This window comes from Apium graveolens, chromosome 6 (genome assembly GCF_009905375.1).
Source record: "Apium graveolens cultivar Ventura chromosome 6, ASM990537v1, whole genome shotgun sequence".
In the NCBI taxonomy this organism is placed as follows: Eukaryota; Viridiplantae; Streptophyta; class Magnoliopsida; order Apiales; family Apiaceae; genus Apium; species Apium graveolens.
Genome location: NC_133652.1, coordinates 136,468,712 through 136,491,521, shown reverse-complemented (window position 1 = coordinate 136,491,521; position 22,810 = coordinate 136,468,712). Strand labels below are relative to the sequence as shown.

Below are 22,810 nucleotides of genomic sequence, written 5' to 3'. Positions count from 1 at the left end.
ATATTATATTTAACAATTTAGTAGATCACAAACCGCAAAAGTTGTTTTTTAAGAGCTTAATCATGCAGGGTTTTCTGATTGCAAAGATAGATGTTTTTCATATAGAATGATGAGCCACTAGAACAATTTGAAAATTATAAGTTTCTCACAGAAGCTATTGTCAGGGAAACATTCTTTTGCAAGTCTTGTCGAAAACAACCTGGAGAAGACTTTTGGAGTGTTTGTCTTCTGGTAACTTCAGTAAATGTGCAACTTTTGTGTATCCAGCATGTTGCCTGGACAAAGAAGCTTCGTCTACTTCCGGCCTTATCTCCTGCTCAATTTTTGGTCGACTCAGTGCCCACTGCATTGCCCATATGCCCAACGGACGCATGTAACCGAGAGCTCGATACCTGCCCTTCAGGTCCCAGCTCTCTGGAACTTGAAAAGAATAACTGCAGCAGGATCATATAAACATTATTGAGATACCTGAACTATAAACCGTGTTCACCAAAATATGAAATTTGCAATGTGACAGTATCATTTAGCTACCTATCTTTAAGTAGGTCACAATCTTCATAAATATAGTCCCAGATAACTGAATAATCTTTTAATTACTTTATAGTAAGTTCACATCCGCACCGATAGATTTCTTGCACTAGAAATCTCAGTCTAATTATACTCCTATTAAGGATGATTATTTAGGATCCGGCCTCTAATATTCTGTTCCCTCTAAAGCCTATAGGATAATAGATAGGAAGCAAGCAAACTTCATTAAACTTCTAGTAAATGAAAAGGAAAAATCCTTTATAGCAATTGTCTAATCCAAACTCTGGTACGAGCTTTGGAGTAACTTTATGCAAATAATTGCATCATCCATGAAACTCAGTGGATCATTAGGCATGTGTTACCATTTACCTGATCCATATAATCTGAATCGACCTACAAGGTGGTGAGGGAACTTACGAAAGTAAGAATAGAGAGAAATGGTTTTTTAGACTTGTAGTAATAATTCGTTTATTACTACTCCTATTTAGCATTTAGACAATGATTATAGTTTCAGGGCAAACAAAATTTAACTCACCCTAGCCCTTCTTTTGACCAAACCGAATCGTAGACTCCCAACGCAGTTTGAAACCCCATATCTACCAAGTCTTCTTGAATCATACTTGCACCAAGAGCATATGTAACTCCTGCCCATATTTCTTTTGACTGCATAGATGACAAGTCAGGTTTTCCGCTGGGAAGCATTCCATTCAGAGCTCCCATTTTTCCCTCATTTACCTTTAGCACATTGAATGTATACACCTTCTCCAGGGCAGATTTAGCTTTTTCTTTATCAACAATTGGTAAAAGACCGCAGGCTCGCGCATACCTACAAAGTAAATATTCACTTTATAGGTACATCAAAATATTACTTGTATATAAAGTATGAACTTACCATTGTCCTGCCAACTGATCCGCTTGGATGGACGAACTATTAGTACTGCCACTGTCGTCATAGTTGAAGTAAGAACCATTCCACAGCTTTTCGTAAACTCTCTTTGCTTTCTGAAACTTAAACCAAAAGTAATTCGCATATCCTTCATCACCAACTTCATGTGCCAAAGCCGAAGTAGCCTGCAAAGCTGCTACCCACAGCCCACCGCAATATGCGCTCACACCGGAGACGGACCACGTATCATATGTCTGATCAGGAAAACCATCATTTTCTATCATCCCATCTCCATCCTTGTCAAATTGCTCCATGTAAGCCATTGCAAGGTAAACAGCAGGCCAAACAGCTCGTGTAAACTTTTTATCACCTGTGGCAACCACATCCCTGTAGACTTGAAGAACAAACTTTGTATTCAAGTCTTTCCAAGTGTCCGTATTAAAAAGATTATAATAGTTTACTTCAAACCATGGATCGAACATTCCAATATCATGAGGAACAGCACCCAGAACATTTCTTTGGGCCAAAGTACCATCATGCAGAAGCATCCTTTTCCTAGGATCATGCATCATTACTGCTGCTGCGAAGTCCCTCTGTAAACTAAGTTCAAGTTTGGGAAATAGCATGGTTAGCGCAAATGATGAGTAGAAATGGACATCATACGTGTTACACATGTGATATTCAATCCCTTCATAGTAAAGGAATTGACCAATATTTTCCTCATCCCCCTGAAGCAGTTTTGTTCCAATTGCTGAATTTACCGAAACTGGATAGTGAATCTCTTCAAGTACCGACGCCATGCTCTCAAGAATATAAACAGCTGTATCATTGTGATTGGAATTGTTTTGCTTAAGGTCAGTATTGGACCTATCAAGGGAAAATTGTCTTTGCCGAATTACTGATAAATCATGAATGGGAGGCAATCCATCTGCAAGAAAATTAAAGCTTAGCTATTTTTCTAGCTCGACGTGGTACATAGAAAATTCCATCTTTACCTGTCCATATTGTCCCCCCTGCGTTAAGATAGTAAAGCTCGTTGAAAAGAGTGATCGGATACCTGAGAAAGGCATTAGAAAAATTGGTATTTATCTGTGGAAGCTTGGGTTATATAAGCAAAGAAGTATCTAAAAAAGCTAACCATTCAGGAAGTCTCTTGTCCTCGAGAATGGGTTTTTGCCACGCTTCTATCTGGGACTCCCAGTTGCAGTGCTCTACGATTAAGACGTGAAAAAACATATTCAAGCCATTATCCTTTTAGAAGTAAATTGACATATGATTTATTTTAGGATATTAATCAACAAGCAAATTTTAGTTGTAGAATTTGTCTTCCATTTCTCATGCATTACTACCTTAACAATCTTTCATGATCTGAAGAAAGAATAGAAGCATTACCAAAAATAGCATCATGTGCGATATCTGCTGCAGCATCACCCTGAGTGCCATAGAATTTGGTGTAGCGCCTGTGTATACAATTTTCTTTCAGCAAAAATTAGATATTATATAATTTATTTTTTTTTGCCAGAAAGTGGGTACAACTAAAAAGGAATTACATGATCGGCCCTAAGTATAAAGGTTGTAAGTTTATGCAAATAACATCTATGCTTCTGGCTAATCAAATCCTATACTTCAAAGTTATATGTATAGACCTCCACCTGTTATAGCTCTTTTTACTCTGAAAGTGCACTTGTGGACAGTCCCATGCCAATGAAAATGTAACCGAGCGAACTGCATTAGGTGGAACTGTCACAGAAGCTGCAACAGCTGCCCCAATAGAGGACCCTGATTCTGAAGGCATTGCCACTTCAGCAGACTTTAAGTGATCAAATGATCCACGCTATGGGGAAAAAAAGGTTTGTTCAGTAGAATGTATATACTATACACCTAGAAATTTAAACAAAATTGAGAAATTAGTTCTCGTTTCAAATAATCTCCAACGCTATAGGGATTTAGTTCTACAAGACCACGAGTAAATAACACCACCAGTGAAGGGCATGAAGGTGATCAAAAATAGATTATGAAAGTTTCAGCTTATAGGTCTCGTCTCAAATAATCTCAACAGACTTGCAAATGTTATGTTTAATCACCTCAAAAAAAAAGGTTTTTCCGAGGTCAGTCAGGCTTTCCAAATTTTCTTCTAGGCGTGTTCTGCTCCTAATTAAATATGATTAAAGCTAATGAGACACGAGACCAACAAGTGACAATAAGTACGGGCGAGGAGGAAAAAAAAGTAAAATGTAATCTTGATTGCTGAACTTCAATTGTGACGAAATTTAGAATAATTCCCAGTGTCAAGTTATGGTAAGAAAATTATTAGTTTTTATTTGCAAAATATAAATTTTCCATTACACAAATGCAATTATAGGAGACAAACCTCTTTTATTTCATTCCACATGTCTTTTGCTGTGATGCCTGGAGAGTTCCCAGACGTTACAAAACAAGGGCATTCAGAGACAAGAACTTCTGTCGTCTTTTCTGCTGCAATAGCAAAAGTTACAGGTGGAAGTCCATCGGCACTCCTGCATCAACTGGGAGTCAGGACAATGGTTTTGGATGTAGCGTTAAAAAATGTTATCCGTGGTTTTGCATTTTTATCTATTCTGGATATTATGGATCTATTTGAAGGTAACTTACATGTGATGCAGAAGCACACCACGAACTCCATCCTTTTCCCTAATAAAGTTTAACGTTAAATGTTAAGAATCAACCAAGAAACTCTGTTATTCTTTAACACTGATGAAAATGTAATAAATCTATTTTATACCAACCATTATTAAAATAATAATTTCTGGAAAGAGGTTGACTCATATCATTCTTACATAATCTTGGAATTGAAATGGTGGCCAGATATTCCAGATACCCCACCAACAGAATTCTGAATAGAATCAACAAAAAAAAAGTTGTGTAAGATCTAGTTGTTGGTCAAGTGTCTCTACTTTCTAAATAAAATTCAAGCCAGGGGATGGCTCTGATTGATAAAATGGAAAACAATCCATAAATATTAGTTGAAAACATAACTAGTTTTCACAAAAACAACACATAATACCTCCCATGTGAAAAGCAAGGTCACGTCAGCAGGAGTCTTCCCAGAATTAGACAGCTGAAACAAAATGAACCAACCTATTTCAGCAGGAAGTAAACTATCTAGTCTCAAACAATAAAAATCAAGTACTACTATCTCACCGTGAAAGTAAAAGCTGCCACAGGGAAGCTGCTTTCCTTATAGTTATGCGGTATAATGGGAGAGATTTGACGTGACACTATTCTCAGTTCTGGATCAGGTTCACCTGCATTTATAGAGAATTGCATCGACATTTATAATAGAAGAATTAAACATAAAGAAAGTTGTGGACAATGATGGGCCAGTTGTTTATAAGTCACGAATCATAAGATTACCCTCATACACAGTCCAAGATCTTGGGTATAATGCATGGTATGTAGAATTATTCCCAGTCAGATTCCAGTCCCAAGATCCTATTCCAGTAGCTAAATCGTCTCTGTTCGTATACATCATTTTTCAGAGATTAACCAGAGTTTTTAATGTAAGAACTAATATTCATACATTTGTACAGAAATAAGCTAAACATCTTTTCCCCTTTCTTTTTCTGCATTCACAATAAAAATCTGAGCATCCATTAAGTGCAAGGCAAATATTATGTAGAATAACAAGTTTAAAACAAACATCACAGTAGTAACTCACTTTGGCATTTCTGGACTCCTAGGGCATAGTACGGTCGAATACTTTTCACCATTTGGGCGTGAAACAAACACCTGCACAAAATTCCATGAGTAAATTAATTCAATGTTTTAACGAGTTTAAATAGTTCTTTAAACTATAGAAAATAAAGCAGGCAAAACCATAAAGAGCTAATTGTTATGCCCAAAAATTGGTATAAACAATGTTTAGATTAAGATTAATATAATGGGCAGAATTAAAGGAGAAACGCCTGAAATCTAGGGAAAAGATGAGATTGACTTTCCATAAATAGAAGGCGCGCCCTAAGAACGCGCTCCATTGATTGAATAGCTGATTGATAGTTGTGGTTATCATGTTTTAAAGGCACGCCCTCCAACAGGTGAAGGAGGCGCGTCCAATTATCGAGAAGAAGGAGAGAATTCTCTTAACTGAAACCTGTAGTGTAAATGAGCCTTAGGGCGCGCCTAGAGCAAGGAAGACTCTTTGGACGGGTTGTTTGGACATGATTGCTTTGGCAGACTTGCTTGATTAAGACAGAATTGGAACGAGCCCTAAAGATGAATAGTTTAGGGCGCGCCCTACGATGAAAAATGATATAAGAAGAGACCAAAGGCTGGTAACACAGGGCAGTGCCAACATACAGAGATGTTAGGGCGCGCCTTGACCTTCTACTTGAACATATAAATATAGTTTTTATGTGCTGCTTGGATGGGTTCTTTGGATGATTCAAGGAAGATGGAGAATTATTATTACTAACTTATTTGGTGCAGGTACTCTATTGAAGAACTCCTTCCTGTAGCATATCTACAAGAAAGGCGGTGTCCGTGGTCAGAGACCTCCAGGGGTATGCCTGGACTGAAGGCCTCCTCATGTAGTCAATGGGTGTCCTCATTGGGGATGTGGGGTGAAATCTGGTGTGTGCTTTGGGAGCTCTGTCTCTGTAGTCAACGGGTGTCCTCGTTGGGAGACTTTGGAGTATCCTGCACTTTGCACCCAAAAGCTTGGGATCACTGGTCCTGCAATCTGGTAGGGGCTCCTTATCGGGGGACAAGGATGCGTCCAACATTTGGGGTGAACCACGGCTATACCTGCGTCAACGGATTAGAGAAACAGCTGGTAGCGGAGGGTTATCCTTGGCCAGGGAGATGCCTCATCCGTGAAGTCTCGAAGCCGTGGACGAGCCTTGGGCCTTTGTGGTTGGGCCTCATCGGAGGACATTCCTAAAGCTAGTAGAAGACGGTTTCCAGTGGGTTTCCCATTGGGCCTCGGGATAAGAAATCTAAGCCCATTAGGTTTCTTGTTCCCCAAGAACTACGTGGGCTTGATCCCCTATAAATAGGGGTACGTAGGCACATTATAAGGGGTCAGAAGCGAGAGCGCAAAGGAGCCACCACTAACCCTAAGCAATCTCAGCCCCCAATAATCACCATCACCAAACACTGTTCATCTTTTCCGACGAACACTGTTCATCGGATTCATCGGTTACTGTTCACACTTCCGACGAAGAACTGCCATCACAGATCTTGTTTCCGACTACTAACCTCAAGTTTTGTTGTTCCCAAATTCCTCCGTCAACAAATTGGCGCTAGAAGGAGGGGTCGAACAAGATCTACATCTGGGAGGAAGGATGTCTCAATATCACGATGGAAGTTTTTATGATGGAAGTTCTGAAGAAGATTCTGATCACGGCTACGAATATGAACCATACGCTCCGCCAATGACTGATCGTCCCACGCCGGACATTGGGGGACAACCACATGTGCTCATCAGCAACGCCGACTTGTTGGAACAACTGTATCGTATGGGCGATGCTTTGAATGGTTTCGACTCAAGGTTGAGCACTGTGGAACGACGCAAGGCAAGGAGGGGTCTTCGCCACAACCGAGCGGCTCAGGCGCCTGGAAAATCACCCATGACAGATAGGGATGTCTCGGCCGGCCATGGCCACACCGAGAGAGGGAGCGTGTCGATAACCTCGCGACGCCTGGACTATTCTAATGACACGTCCCCGATCATTGAGCTAGTGGAAGAAGATGCTGATGGACGGGAAATTCTGCGAACAGATAACCGGGGAGCCACCCATCCGCACCGCTCTGGACGTAGTCTCGAGGAACGCCGACAGGCGGAGTCAATGCCGGAGAATCAGCAACGAGGCTTCGCAGCTCTGAAAGATCGCTTGGGGATTCGCTTGGGCGATGACGATTTGAGAATGGTGTTACTTGAATGGCAGAAAGAAGCTGATCGCGGAGATGTGACGCCCCATGATACAACGCGTGTGCCCCTGAATTCCCAGGAAAATCGGGAGCGGCACCGCGATCCAACGCGTGTGCCTCTGAATTCCCAGGAAAATCGGGAGCGGCACCGCGATCCAACGCGTGTGCCCCCGAATCCCCAGGAAAATCGGGAGCGGCACCGCGATCATGAGAGAGCTCCTCCCCGCAGATCGCTGGATCGGTATGGACGTGGGTATGGAAACGATCGATGGGGAAAGCCTCAATGGAGAGGAAGAGGTGGAGGCCGAGGCAGATATTTAGACGGATACCGTCGTGGCAATTACCGCGGACACCGTGATTCCCGCTGGAATAACCAAGCAGATGGCTATGATTATGTGGAACATGATGATCCCAGGAATACAGAAAACTATGATCGCGGTACGGCTCGGGGCCGCGGCCAAGGTGGGGAAGAGAATCAAGGGAGAAATCAAGAACGAAATCCTGAAATAATTGTAATACCTGAAGACACCCAGAATACAAACCAGCAACAAGCCCCTCCCGGGGGGAATCAAGTGGAAATACCTCCATTACAACCCCAAGGTCCGCAGCCTCAAATGCAGACCATTCCCGGCGTGGGAACTTTCAATGTAGGAAATCTAAAAAGGCTACTTAACCACCTCGATGGCAGGGTGACGGCTACAGCTGAAATCCCTTCCCCATTCTCGGCAGTAGTAAGGGATGCACAATTGCCGGCCGGGTATCGCAACACTACTAGCGATCTCCGTTTCCACGGAAACTCAGATCCGGTGGAATTCCTGGGTCGTTTTAATATAGAGATGGATGTGTACCAAGTCCCGGACTTGGCTCGATGTCGTTTTTTGGCGGCAACCTTTAGAGAAAGTGTCCAGCAGTGGTTTCAAAAGCTCGGGCCAGGGGTGATCACCTCGTGGGATCAGATGAAGAATTTGTTCTTAACTAAGTTCCAAGCAGCAGTGAGATACGCCCCCTCTGTCACAACTCTTGCCAATGTTAGGCAAAGGGAAAATGAAAGCTTGACATCGTACTTCAAAAGGTTCAACGCCGAATCTACTAGCGTGAGGGGGGCATCAAACGAAGCCTTAAAAAGCTTCCTGATCGCAGGATTAAGGGTTGGATCAGATTTTTGGAAGCACTTGCAAGGGAAAGATCCGGCCATTCTAGCGGATGTCTTCGCTTTGGCAGAATCTTTTAAAGCCATAGAACAATCTTTGGCAGAATTACAACCAACCTCACAGTCGAGTCAGAGAAATAAAGGAAGGAAGAGGGATAGGTCTCCAAGCCCAAGATACCGAAGGGATAGTCAAAGCCCAGACCGGGTAAATACAACAAGCACAAGGAGGGGATGGAGCCCTCCCTCAAACTATGAGTACAGGACAAGCCGGTACACGCCTTTGGTTGCATCTATCGATCATATCTACGAGGTAAACAGAAATAAAGGGCTATTTAGAAAACCTGAAGCCTTATCATCATGGCAAAGCAAAGACAAGAAAAAATATTGCGAATATCATGAATCATCTGGACATAACACGCATGAGTGCCGATATTTAAAAGACGAAATCGAAGCGCTTATCAAGGAAGGATACCTCGGAGAATGGGTAGTCAAGGAAGTAAGGAAGCACAAGGATGACAGAAGAAGGGAAGAGGAAAGACGAGCCCCACGCGGGACAAACAATGATACCCTGGAGGAAAATAAATTTATCAGAGATGGCAGTATCCGAACAATCTACGGGGGAGATCCCGGAATGGAATGCAGCAACCGAGCCTTGGCAAAATACGCTAGGGAAGCCCGGTTCAGGCCTCTCACAAATATTTATAGGGTGGAAACCCGGCCACCCAAGGTGTTTAAGGGTGAGTCCATGGATATCATTTTCAGATAAACAGATGCCCGATGGGTACATCACCCACACAATGATGCATTGGTTATTTCCATCCAAATCGGAACAAAGAATGTCCATAGAGCCTTCGTGGATAATGGAAGCTCAACAAACATCCTCTATTACAGCACCTTCAAAAAGATGGGACTGCCTGATCAGGATATGTCGGGGGAAGACTCGTGGGTCTACGGTTTTTCAGGTGCAGGAGTTAGAGTCATGGGGTCGATTCGGCTCCCATGTACACTGGGGGAAAGCCCATTGACGGTAACAAAGATGCTTGAATTTAAGGTCCTGAATCAGGAATCGTCCCACAACGTGTTATTGGGACGACCTTTTCTGCGGGAAATGACAGTCATCACTTCAATTCATCACCTAACTATCAAATTTCCAACGCTGAATGGAGTGGGAAGTATCAGGGGTTCCTAATATGACTCACGGGAGTGCTACAGGCAAGCAATGAAAGGTTTCAGAAAAGACTCCCACGCCGATGATACTCTGGACGTGGATCGGGAGAAAAGCGTTGAGCAACCAACCGAGGAAATCCGAGTCCACTATTATGTTGAGCAAGAAGAAGAACATCCCTCTGAGTTGCCCTCGACAATGTTGTACTTGGAAGACACAATCAGAATTGAGATGTTGGAAGAAGAAGAAGAGGCGATGGATACCATAGTCCAAGCAGATTTCCATGGGGAACGTTTGGAAGGAAGATTTGATGTCTTGCAAAGCCTCGAACAGGGTGATGCCATTCCTCTTGCAGGAGCACCCTCGCCCGCGAAATATATTGAAAAAATTGATGACTCTACTACGCAAGGCACACCTCCTTAAGGGGATGCACCCTCTTTATAAAGCCAGGAGATCTATAATCCCCTTGACTTGGATCCCCGGATACCAATGCCGACGGAAAAGATGGGGCCAGCAGAAGATACGATCGAAATCCCCGTTGATGAAAAAGACCCGAGTAAGGTTCTGAGAATAGGGTCCCAATTGGCACCAAGATTAAAGGAAAGTCTTTTAATATTTCTGTTGGCAAACCTTGATGTATTTGCATGGAGCCATTCTGATTAGTGGGGATTGATCCAGAAATAATGTGCCACCGATTGAATATCGACCCCAAGCATAAAGGGGTTCGACAAAAACAAAGGGCCGTAAGTGGAGAGAGAGCTACAGCCCTAGCAGAAGAAGTAGAAAGGCTCCTAGACGTCGGACTAATTAGAGAATCTTTTTACCCAGAATGGCTAGCAAATCCGGTATTGGTAAAAAAGCCCAACGGCAAATGGAGAACGTGCGTGGACTTCACCGACCTAAATAAAGCATGCCCAAAAGATAGTTTTCCCCTACCAAGAATTGATCAGTTGGTCGACGCCACGGCGGGACATGCCCTGCTCAGCTTCATGGACGCATACTCCGGGTATAACCAGATCCTTATGTATGAGCCTGACCAGGAGCACACCTCTTTCATCACTGATAGAGGGCTTTACTGCTATATCCGAATGTCATTTGGCCTGATCAACGCCGGTGCCACTTATCAAAGGTTGGTAAACAAAATGTTCAAGAAGCAGATTGGGAAGACTATGGAAGTGTATGTGGATGACATGCTCGTGAAATCGAAAAGGGCGGAAGATCACATCGCCGACTTAACTGAAATGTTCCATATCCTGAAAAAATATAGATGAAACTAAACCCACAAAAGTGCGTGTTCGGCGTAGAATCGGGAAAATTCTTGGGATTCATGGTCAATGACCGGGGAATTGAGGCCAACCCGGGAAAAATAAAAGCTCTGCTAGACATGAAATCTCCCACCAGTGTCAAACAGGTACAGATTCTAACAGGAAGGATCGCGGCCCTAAATCGATTTGTGTCAAAGTCGTCGGATAGGTGCAAAGAATTCTTCAAAGCGATCAAAGGGAGAGGGAAGGATTTTCTGTGGACCCCTGATTGTGAAGAAGCTTTTCTGAAAATCAAAGAACAACTGGGAAATCCACCGATGTTGGCCAAGCCAGAAGACGAAGAAACATTAATTCTGTATTTGGCGGTGTCAGAATATTCTGTCAGTGCCGTCTTGGTAAAGGAAGAAGCAAGCCACCAGTGGCCTGTATACTATGTAAGCAAAAGGTTGTTGGATGCGGAAACCAGATATACCAACATGGAAAAATTAGTGTACGCTCTTATTCTTGCGGCACGAAAGCTAAGACCGTATTTTCAGGCTCACCGAATAGAAGTTCGCACCGCTTATCCGCTCCGGCATATTTTACATAAACCCGAATCGTCGGGAAGAATGTTAAAATGGGCCATAGAGCTAGGGCAATTCGATTTGGAATATTGTCCACGCACGGCAATCAAAGGACAAGCGCTGGCCGATTTCGTACTTGAGTTTGATGCAGAAATTGATGATAAGGCCATAGTGCCGGCAGAACCAACCTCACAGGAAAGTCATCAGGACGAAAAGAAGCAGGAACTCCCCCACCCATGGTGGACATTACATGTGGACGGGGCCGTAAACAACAGCGGGTCAGGTACCGGGATAGTCTTGGTTACTCCGGAGGGGCACCGCTTGATGAGTGATATCCATTTCAAATTTCATGCTACCAACAATGATGCTGAGTATGAAGCCTTGATTAACGGTCTGAAGTTAGCTCTGGAGGTAGGGGCCGTGAATTTGATAGTTCGAAGTGATTCCGAATTAGTTATCAATCAAGTCAACGGAGGATTCCAAGCCCGAGGACCGCGGACAGAGCTGTATATGAGATGTGCAAAACGCCTACTGGGAAAAGTTTCAAGTACCAAACTGGAAAGTGTTCCGCGAGAAGAGAATAGTAATGCGGACGCTTTGGCCAAGATGGGTTCACAGATGGACAGCGTTCAACTTGGAAAAATCCCTTTGGGAATCCAAGAAGTACCAAGTATCCCAGAGGTGGAGGTGTTTCAAACGCAAGAAATCCCACAAGAAAACTGGATGACCCCCATCCATAACTATATTCAGTCAGGGGCTGTACCGGAGGATAAACTACAGGCTCGACGTCTTCGGTACCAAGCCGCAAAGTATGTCGAGTATGACGGGGTACTATACAAGAGAGGATTTAACCAGCCACTGTTACGTTGTGTGGACAGGGAAGAAGGAAATTATATTCTCAGAGAGGTGCATGAAGGGATTTGTGGCAATCACTCGGAGGTGGTTCCTTGGCATTAAAAGTGCTCAGACAAGGGTACTACTGGCCGACTATGAGGGAAGAAGCTTTCAATTTTGTCCGGGCTTGTGATCGTTGCCAACGGTTCGCCAACTATTCCAACGTCCCGACATTCACCATTACCTCATTAACAAGTCCCTGGCCTTTTGCCATGTGGGGGATTGATCTCATTGGAGAGTTACCCAAAGCAAAGGAGGGTGTGAAATACGCCGTGATAGCTGTGGACTACTTCACCAAATGGGCAGAAGCCATGCCACTAGCCACGATCACGGCAAAGAAGATAAGGGATTTTGTGTTCAACTCCATAGTATGTAGGTTTGGTATTCCTTACAAGCTCATTTCAGACAATGGAAAACAATTTGATAGTAAGGAGTTAAGGAAGCTCTGTGAAGATTTAAAGATTAAAAAAGATTTCGCCGCGGTTTATCATCCGCAAAGTAATGGTCAGACAGAAGCCATAAACAAAATCATAAAACATACCTTGAAGGCAAAGTTAGAAGAAAAGAAAGGGGATTGGCCAGAAGAAATGCCTATGGTCCTTTGGTCTTACAACACGACACCTAGGACGACCACAGGTGAAACCCCTTTTCTGCTGACCTACGGGTATGAGGCCATGGTTCCCGTGAAGGTAGGAGCAGGATCTCTACGGAGAGATGCATTCGTCGAGGAAAATGCAGAAGTTAACCAGAGGCTCCACTTGGATCTGCTAGATGAAACCCGGACAAACGCTCAATTGAAGCTCGCTGCGTACCAACAAAGGGTCGCAAGGTATTTCAATAAAAAAGTAAAAACCATACCATTCAAGGTTGGAGACCTCGTGTTGCGAAAGGTTATGCCTAACACTAAGATAGCTCAGCACGGGGTGCTTGGAGCTAATTGGGAAGGACCGTACAAAGTCAAAGCTATACTCTGGAAAGGGACCTATCGCTTAGAAGATCTGGATGGTAAACTTATTCCTCGAGCATGGAATGCAGAACATTTGCGGAAGTATTATCAGTAGGGTGTGGTTGTGTCCCCTTTGTTTCATTGTTTTAATTCTTATGTAATAGGCTAGTAGCAAATAAATTCCTCCTAGCCTCGGGGGGTAGTACACATGACTGCGAACCTCGGAACTAGCAGAAGGAAGATTTTTTTTTCTTTCTTTTTTCAAATAATTTCCCCATAGAGCATAGTAGCCATGAGACTGGTGTAATTTACCCACTAGAGCGCGTTATCAACAAAAGAGAAAAGTTACTTCAAAAGTTACTGTATTTGCTTAACATGAAAATTCTCATCTGAAAAACATCAATGGCGCGCCCTATAAAGAGGCGCGCCCTATCTGATAACTCCTGCTTTATGATCATGACAGATATAGTAGACAAAGATGAAGGAAATAAGTGCACATGGTCAGCAAAGTAAGATTCAGGGAAAAAACTCACTGAAATAAGGCGCGCCTATTGGACCAATAAGTCAACTAAAATATGGCAAAGATACTAATGGAAAGAAACACAATGATAAACTTTGAGATCACACAAAAATCTATAAGGGCGCGCCATATAGTAACATACTCCATGGAAATATATGGTTGCCAAGGGGAAAATCAAAGTGACTTAACAAATTTTTGAGTAAAGATGAAATTAACGAGTCATACATGCAAGAATAAAAGAGTAGCAGAAAGAACAAGTCATACAACTTTGCACAGCATCAAAAGAGGGATGGCTCCTCATAAGTATTTGAAATTTAAAACTTTAAATGATTAAGGCGCGCCTTGGGACTGGTCTGTTGGAGGAATAGATTGGAGAGGGATAGTTGGATCAACTTCAGGCGCGTCCTTGGAGACTTCCTCTTGAGGCGCGCCCTCCCCTTCTTCTTCTTCTTCCAATCCAAGCTCTACCCTCCTTGCCTTGATTTCAGTGGCATGCTCCTTTTTGAATTCCACCATCTCAGCAACAGTCTCCTCCCCAAACTTCTCAAAGGAGTAGCCAGGATCATTGGCCACAAAGCCCACTCTGTAGAAGTGAAAACCATTGGCAAATGCCTCATCAGATATCTCCCTATTTTCATCAGGCCAGCCTAGCTTCTGTTGCTCCTCAAGATATTCAATCCTCAAGTTGGATGCACCCAGCTCAGTGTGGAGAGAGGTAGCCTTTTTGTTGGCAATCTCTAGTTGGGAAGTAAGATTGGCCACCTCATCCTTGAGAAAAGAGATCTCAGAATCCTTAGCTTTAATGTCCTTGGCATGCAGAAAGTCTTTGTCTTTGAGGGTGTTCCTCAAAATGTTGTTATCCCCCTACAGCCTCTCCAGGCGCGCCCCCTCTTCCAGTAACTTATCCACCACTCGAGTGGAGTGGATAAACAATTGGCAAGATGCCTTTATTGAAGCACGAGCTGCGTCTCCCAAATCCATGGTTTGCCATTGCTCCACTTCTTCATCTGAAACATGAAGGGAACCCATGGGGCCAAGAGCATTCAGGGCAGCAGAAGAGATGGAAGGCGCGCCCTCTGCTCTTTGCCTCTTAGGCGCACCCTGCTTTTCTGTGAGGTAAATGATGGGCCTCTTTTGAGCAGGTGCAGTTTGAGGGATGGAGGCAGAAGTTGGAACAGATGCCTGTGCAGCAGGGGCATCCTTCTTCGATTTGGGCCTAGGCTTATCACCAGGGCGCGCCCTAAAAGACTTGGGGATTCTTGGAGGAGCCATTTCTGCACAAGACATAAAGACATATTAGTTAGACATGACAGTCAAATATGTTGAATAATGCAACAAATAGAAGCAATTGATAGAGACAACATTGATAAACATGAGTAAAATACTACGCCTAAAGTAACAGGGCGCGCCTTAAAGATGCAAGAAGAATAAATGAACGAAAGTTTTTCTATCCAGTATGGCAATGGAGAGTTAACAAAAAAAAAAGAAGTAAGACGCGCCAATAGTGAAAAGGCGCGCCTTTATATTCTACAGTGAATGAACCTGAAGGATCTTGGTCTTGTAGGGAGCCATCCCTTGTTTCCTCTTCTTCTTCTTCAGCTTCTTCGCTGCCTAGGTCAACAACATGAGAAACAGGAGCACCCTTCCTAAATTTTACGTATTTGCACTTCATTCCTACTTGGTCAGAAAGGATCCCTACTCGCATCAAGTTGGGTCGAGTGACTAAGGTTTTGAAGTTCCACCTGTCAGAAGCCACTCTAAGAAGGGCTTCAACTCATTTTTTGGGCTCGCCTTTAAGGGGTTTTGAAGCTGGTCTGTCTGAAAAAGTATAAGGATGAGAAAAAAATGTAAAAATAACACAAGGGAAAGGACGAAAGGGCGCGCCCTTACTTGGTGACTTGTTGAACCTTATCCTTATTCTGGGAACGTCATACAGGTAAAAGAAGTTCTCTTTCCAATCTTTCTCATGGCTAAGCTTGCCAGAAGAAAAACCCTTCTTGTTATGTTGCTTGTCCACCACCAGATAGTAGTACCCATGATCAGACTTCCTTAGATTGAAAAAATAAGCAACTTCTGCCATTGACGGTTGAGGAAAGCCCAAGTCCATATAGAGGATAAACAGAGCCAGGATAAACTTGTAGCTGTTGGGAGATAGTTGAAGTGAAGCAACATCATACAGTTCTATCACTTCCCTAAGGTAGGGGTGTAAGGGTGCGCCTATACCCAAAGATACCAGCTTGGGGCTGGTCACCATTCTGGGAATTTTAAAGTTTTTCCCATAATTAAAGATATGGGGCCGCATCATGCTTAAAGGGCGCGCCCATATGCCCTCCATGTCATAAAATTCCATAAGCCATCCCAGTTGCTCATCTGAACAAGCTGAGGACAGGCCCACGCAGAAAAGCTTCCCATGCTCCTTCCTAAAACGCTTCTTCACAGCTTCAGTACATGGTTCAAATTCATCCCAGTCAAAATCTAATTCACTATCAGAAACTTCCCAGTGGTGGAAAGGGATTGGAGAAGGTTCGGGAGAGGTGGAAAATTGGAAGGAGTCCTCATCAAAGAAATTTCCCTCATCGCGAAGAGGGGACGCGCTCGCTTCAGGCGCGCCCTCAGAAACAGGGGACTTAGGCGCGCCCTCTGTGTGTTGGGGAGACGGGCTTTGGGATACGGTCCTGTAGGATACTTTAGAGGGTCATGCTCCTACGTTGACGCCCCTCTCAATGCCCCTATATCTATCAGCGTTCAAACTCTCGAACCAATCATTGTCGTCCAGCTCTGTCCTATCTGGGATTGGAGATCTGTCCTTTTGGACCAGCTTCTGCTTGCCTTTCCTACGAGATAAAAGAATATTGTCTGTGGATGAATTATCTGAGGAATCTGCCATCAAGGTACCCTCTTTGGAATCCAGAAGAAGGCGCGCCACCCGGTTCAGAAATTCAGGAGTGTGGTGGGCGTTTGGAGGTTGAGGATCAAAGTAAGTATTTGGGGGCGAATAAATCCCCAAATTAATGTGAAAATTCTTGAAAGGGTGGAAAGGAGAGGACGCGCCCTCGTCTTCCAGCTGTTAAGAAAACCAAAAGAAATGTTGAGGGCGCGCCCAATACGAAAGAACGAGATACGAAAGAATGAAGGAAACAGAAAAGGTAGGGATAGATTTAAAGAAAGAGCAAGAAGAGCCATATACTAAGAAGGCGCGTCCTATTCTATCAAACAGTTATAAGTAAAAAAAATATATCTATGAAGACTAGCAAATTAGGTGACAATGGCGTGGCTAAAAATAAAAGGGAGCGCGCCTCGTATCAACAAAGAGGCGCGCCTTACCATAGGGCGTACACTTTTGGGGGATAGACGTTTGGGATTCCCAGAAACATAAAATTGAAAATTAGACCCAGTGATTTTGGATCTAGAACTACAAATCATGCATATACAATATACATACACAGATACATACATCATTTCATATAAATCATCAAGAACAGAAGTGGAAGATAAAAAGGTAACATGGCATACAATGTGATTTACTTAATGAAATTCAGAAATGTAAGAAGCCAGCCATACCTTTTCGGATGGAGAAGGAGTTGACTGAAAGAGATTTGGAGAATGACGACTGAGAAGGCCGGTTCTGAGCAAAGCAATACCGCTGGGTTTGGAGCTTTTGAGAAGAGAGAGAAAGTAAGAAAAAGAGAGAAGGTAAAAGTAAAAGAAAAAATGACTGCTTATGACCGATATTTATAGTAAAAAATATGACAGTTGTCAAATCAATCATATCAATTGTGAATCCCCAATAAGGGGAACGGCTTTTAAAAAAAAACGTTTGAACTTCTGGGACGCGCCCTATAGGAGGCGCGCCTTATTTGATTATTATGAAATCCTTGAAACTTTAAGGGAAAAATTGGGAGATACTCCCTATTCAGGGCGCGCCCTGTAAAAAGTATTGGAAGATTTGTTTATACAGATTTTAATAAAGATGAAGAAAAATTCCAATCCCATTTTCAATGACATATGGAATTTGGGGGGTAGTTGTTATGCCCAAAAATTGGTATAAACAATGTTTAGATTAAGATTAATATAATGGGCAGAATTAAAGGAGAAACGCCTGAAATCTAGGGAAAAGACGAGATTGACTTTCCATAAATAGAAGGCGCGCCCTAAGAACGCGCCCCATTGATTGAATAGCTGATTGATAGTTGTGGTTATCATGTTTTAAAGGCGCGCCCTCCAACATGTGAAGGAGGCGCGTCCAATTATCGAGAAGAAGGAGAGAATTCTCTTAACTGAAACCTGTAGTGTAAATGAGCCTTAGGGCGCGCCTAGAGCAAGGAAGACTCTTTGGACGGGTTGTTTGGACATGATTGTTTTGGCAGACTTGCTTGATTTAGACAGAATTGGAACGAGCCCTAAAGATGAATAGTTTAGGGCGCGCCCTACGATGAAAAATGATATAAGAAGAGACCAAAGGCTGGTAACACAGGGCAGTGCCAACATACAGAGATGTTAGGGCGCGCCTTGACCTTCTACTTGAACATATAAATATAGCTTTTATGTGCTGCTTGGATGGGTTCTTTGGATGATTCAAGGAAGATGGAGAATTATTATTACTAACTTATTTGGTGCAGGTACTTTATTGAAGAACTCCTTCCTGTAGCATATCTACAAGAAAGGCGGTGTCCGTGGTCAGAGACCTCCAGGGGTATGCCTGGACTGAAGGCCTCCTCCTGTAGTCAATGGGTGTCCTCATTGGGGATGTGGGGTGAAATCTGGTGTGTGCTTTGGGAGCTCTGTCTCTGTAGTCAACGGGTGTCCTCGTTGAGAGACTTTGGAGTATCCTGCACTTTGCACCCAAAAGCTTGGGATCACTGGTCCTGCAATCTGGTAGGGGCTCCTTATCGGGGGACAAGGATGCGTCCAACATTTGGGGTGAACCACGGCTACAGCTGGTAGCGGAGGGTTATCCTTGGCCAGGGAGATGCCTCATCCGTGAAGTCTCGAAGCCGTGGACGAGCCTTGGGCCTTTGTGGTTGGGCCTCATCGGCGGACATTCCTAAAACTAGTAGAAGACGGTTTCCAGTGGGTTTCCCATTGGGCCTCGGGATAAGAAATCTAAGCCCATTAGGTTTCTTGTGCCCCAAGAACTACGTGTGTTTGATCCACTATAAATAGGGGTACGTAGGCACATTGTAAGGGGTCAGAAGCGAGAGCGCAAAGGAGCCACCACTAATCCTAAGCAATCTCAGCCCCCAATAATCATCATCACCAAACACTGTTCATCTTTTCCGACGAACACTGTTCATCGGATTCATCGGTTACTGTTCACACTTCCGACGAAAAACAGGCATCACAGATCTTGTTTCCGGCTACTAACCTCAAGTTTTGTTGTTCCCAAATTTCTCCGTCAACACTAATGTTCGAATCAAAATCTGTAAACTGGGTCACTGAATGTTTTCCGCTAGAGTTTGCTTTGTCAATTTTTTTAATAGGTCACATCCTATGAATTTATGGCAAATGGTACATAATATGTGTTTACAACTTAAACAAACCAACTTTGTAAACAACTCTTTGATCTAGTAGTGGATGGTATTTTAGCTTCATAATTATATATATGTACTCATATTATGTCATATTAGAAATACCAGTTTCAAATATGCAAAATTTTAATTAGAGGTACCCAAAGATTGCTATAAAGATAGTATAGTACATATTTAAATATAAGAAAATCATACACACCGAAAATTGATTTGCCAAAACTGGTTTATCTTCACAAGTTCTAGGAAATAGTTGCCAACGCAGAAATTCACCCTTGTACGATCTTCCAATGCTTCCTGCACTGAATTTTTTATCTTCAGACACAAAATAGAAAGTTAATCTAGTGATGTTCATTTCACTTTACGAATTCAGTGCTTTATAATTTGTTTTACATAAAGGTGATAACATATTGAAATTTAAGGAACAAAAAACAGTAGTATATAGATGAAATGTGTTAGACTAATTGTGTTTGGTTGGGGTGAATGAAAATGGAGGGAATGGAATGAAACTTGAACTATAATATGTATGATTGTTTACATTTTTAATTCTTTCCTCCATTCCATTCCTAACACCCTAAAGTAGAGTTAAAACACCCCATTTGAGAGGGTATGCTCCATTCCTTAGCCTACTCATTTTCTTCACAGTCTCTATTATAACAAATTTTAACACGCCCATTTTTTCTCAAATCATCCCTCCAACTTTTAATATTTCTCATTATTTATTCATTCCATTCCATTCTCCCCAACCAAACACAACATATAGCAATCTGGTAACTACACCATTATCATAAATCAGTGGTATCTTATTCAAATTTATGTTGGAGTACAGAACTCTTTTTCTACATAAAATTCTCCCATTAAGTATCTTAACTCTGACAATGTCGATAAATTACAGTTTAACAGTTCAGTAAGTTGATACTATTATTAAACTACCACCGATATAAATGGTCCACATGGGAAACTCTAAGAGTAGACTAAATTGTGATAGCATCAGGTTTATTAAAGTGATGGTGAGCATAGTGGTAAGTGCTTCTAAAGGCAATGGTCATATGATTAATTCTGCACAGAAGCCAATCACTATGAAGCTATGCGCACATAATTTACTATAAAATTAACTGGTGTGCTGGATTCCATGCAATGAATGGTTCTTCTATGCACATCAAAGGATAATAGATGTTGGTTTCATTGCCATCAGAAATAAAAGAGAATCATAGTAAAAATATATTTTAGTTACATAACAGTACACTCCAAAAGGCAGATATAAAATCAAATATAGAATGAGAAGGTGAAGGTGAAGGTAAACAGTGTTTTGTCCAGAGTAAGAGTGAGGGATTAGACATGTTCCTCAGGGTGTAGTAATATAAAGTTCCAGGAACTTCTCGCCATCAATATCCCTATGGATTTAATGAATTTTATATCTAATAACAGCTAAGCCAGTAAAAGTGACATGATTATCCACAAAATTTATTTGCAAAGGCGTTCTCTTGGTCCTTGACAACATAGAAGCATGACTGCTAAAGAAGTTCTGATCAACCAGTAATGCATAGAAAAAACACATATATGCTATTATAAATCTGTGAACAAAGTTTAGGTTGTGTGAGAGGAAGCATACTTTAACATTTATGTTCCATACATAAAACTGTATATTCAGAGATTCTTTATTGGGCTTATTTGAGAATGTGAATCAAAATTCTTTCACTTTGGGTTATAATCTTGTTTATCAGTACACCACGTATATCAACAAAGCATGGTAGTAAAAGAAGAACAATAGGCTTACCCAATTCCACCTAGTGGTACTCCTTGACATGAAGTGACAGCACGCTCTGTGAAGGGATTGATAGGTATCCCCTGAAAGGATGAACATTTTAAGGCATCTTATTACCATAGTTAAAGACATTCATCAAGTAATTATCTTCGATAAAAATAAAAATTACATTTCCCTCAGCAGCCTCTTCTCGGAGTTGTCGCCACATTCGATAACCTATTGGAAGCTACGAAAGATAAGCAAAGAATCAATGACAGAAGAAGAAGGGGGGGGGGGGTAAAAAAAACCAGTAATAAATGGAGATTGATCTGGATAGGTACTTGAATAAACATTAGAACCCCATTGCGATGCACGTGTGTTCAAGTTAATACACGTGTATGATATGACTACTAAATTACATACCACAACAATGGATGGTTTGATCACTAGGAAATCATATAAATGGAACTTGCAATATCAAAAGTTCGCAAGAAGTATGCCGCGAAAGAAGTTTGTCCATTTAAAAAATTACCAAACATCGATATATAGTCCAATCTTTTTCTTTTATTTCAAGAAGAGTCCATTTTAAGATGAATTTTGTAAATGATGCAGACACACTTTCAAAGTTGGCAATCACAATTTCATCATCATAGTGCCCTCTAGACTAAATTTATTTGTCAGATGCGAAAATGAAAACAGTGACATTCTTAATTTTTGCAGGATGGATTTAGGCTTAGAAGTGGGTGTCTTCTATTTGGCAACTTAGACATGATATACAAACTCATTGTATATTCACTCTAATGTATCCATACAAATAGCATTAGCTTCAAGAGACGCAAACTCTTTAAAATTAGGAGGGAAAATGAAGATGCAAAGGACTTTCATTAGGTTGTTAATGACTTGAAGGAATGAGATCAGAAGTAGTCATTTCTCCTTTGTCTTGGATCCAATAGTGTTGGACTGAAAATTTATACTTACCAAAGGAAAAATATCCTTCCAGCTTATCCAGAACATCGATAGGGGAATTCTTTGGCTATCTACTTTCCTCTGCCAGGTTATGGATGCCGGCTTCCCAGGATCAACTTTTTCCTACAAATGTCATTTTAAACAAACTCAAAGCAAATTTAATATAAATGAACTATGATAAGACAAAATTTAACAAGCAAACCAAACAACTGCAAAGAAACATACAGTGTGGCACTTTAGCTTGTACCTTAATCTCAAATATATAACAAATGTCGCAGTTTAACAGTGTGAAACGGTAGTATATATATTTGAACCTAGAAGAGATAATATTTTCTAGCCATTCCAGCAGAGACTTCCAAACATTAGGCATTAATGTGATAGTAGAATTTACAGTAAGATTAAATTGGCAATAATCAGCCTACCTTATGACAAGAGTTAGAAAGTTCCATATCTTCATTGTGACCGTTGACCAACATTTTCCTGGGATAAAAAGAATGAGAAGATGATCATAAAGAATGTTGATTTTGTAAGTATTAAGTTATAACCAAAATGAAGAAATCAGCATCTTCTCGGTATTAAGCAGACAAACAGGACTAGTCTAGTAGGCTGAGTGACATATACAGAATATCAACATCACCATACAACACAAAACATAAAACTCGGTAAAAAAATTACCTGGAGCAGAGGTGTATCGGAGTTTGAGGTTTGAGTTTTTGTCTGAAAAGGGGAGTGTTCTTCGGTAACATATACT

General features: G+C 41.9%; 1 protein-coding gene across 3 annotated transcripts; it reads right to left on the bottom strand.

Moving 5' to 3' along the window:
- Nucleotide 1: 1 nt before the first annotated feature.
- On the bottom strand, nt 2-22,810 carry LOC141666788 (uncharacterized). 3 transcript variants are annotated; one of them, XM_074472974.1, is made up of 20 exons: nt 22,735-22,810; nt 22,482-22,539; nt 22,072-22,182; nt 21,284-21,340; nt 21,127-21,197; nt 19,552-19,651; nt 5,112-5,182; nt 4,808-4,908; nt 4,595-4,698; nt 4,458-4,511; nt 4,231-4,286; nt 4,046-4,084; nt 3,786-3,930; nt 3,067-3,248; nt 2,807-2,874; nt 2,553-2,625; nt 2,410-2,471; nt 1,421-2,342; nt 1,064-1,354; nt 2-434 (listed from the first exon to the last, which is right to left on the bottom strand). In XM_074472974.1, the coding sequence occupies exons 1-20, from the start codon at nt 22,803-22,805 to the stop codon at nt 161-163; spliced, it is 2,910 nt and encodes a 969-aa protein (XP_074329075.1). In that variant the 5' UTR covers nt 22,806-22,810; the 3' UTR covers nt 2-160. The 3 variants fall into 3 exon arrangements, with proteins under 3 accessions (XP_074329075.1, XP_074329077.1, XP_074329078.1); XM_074472976.1 differs by lacking the exons at nt 22,482-22,539; nt 22,735-22,810 and having other exon boundaries at nt 21,284-21,330; nt 22,072-22,170; XM_074472977.1 differs by lacking the exons at nt 22,072-22,182; nt 22,482-22,539; nt 22,735-22,810 and having other exon boundaries at nt 19,552-19,646; nt 21,284-21,341.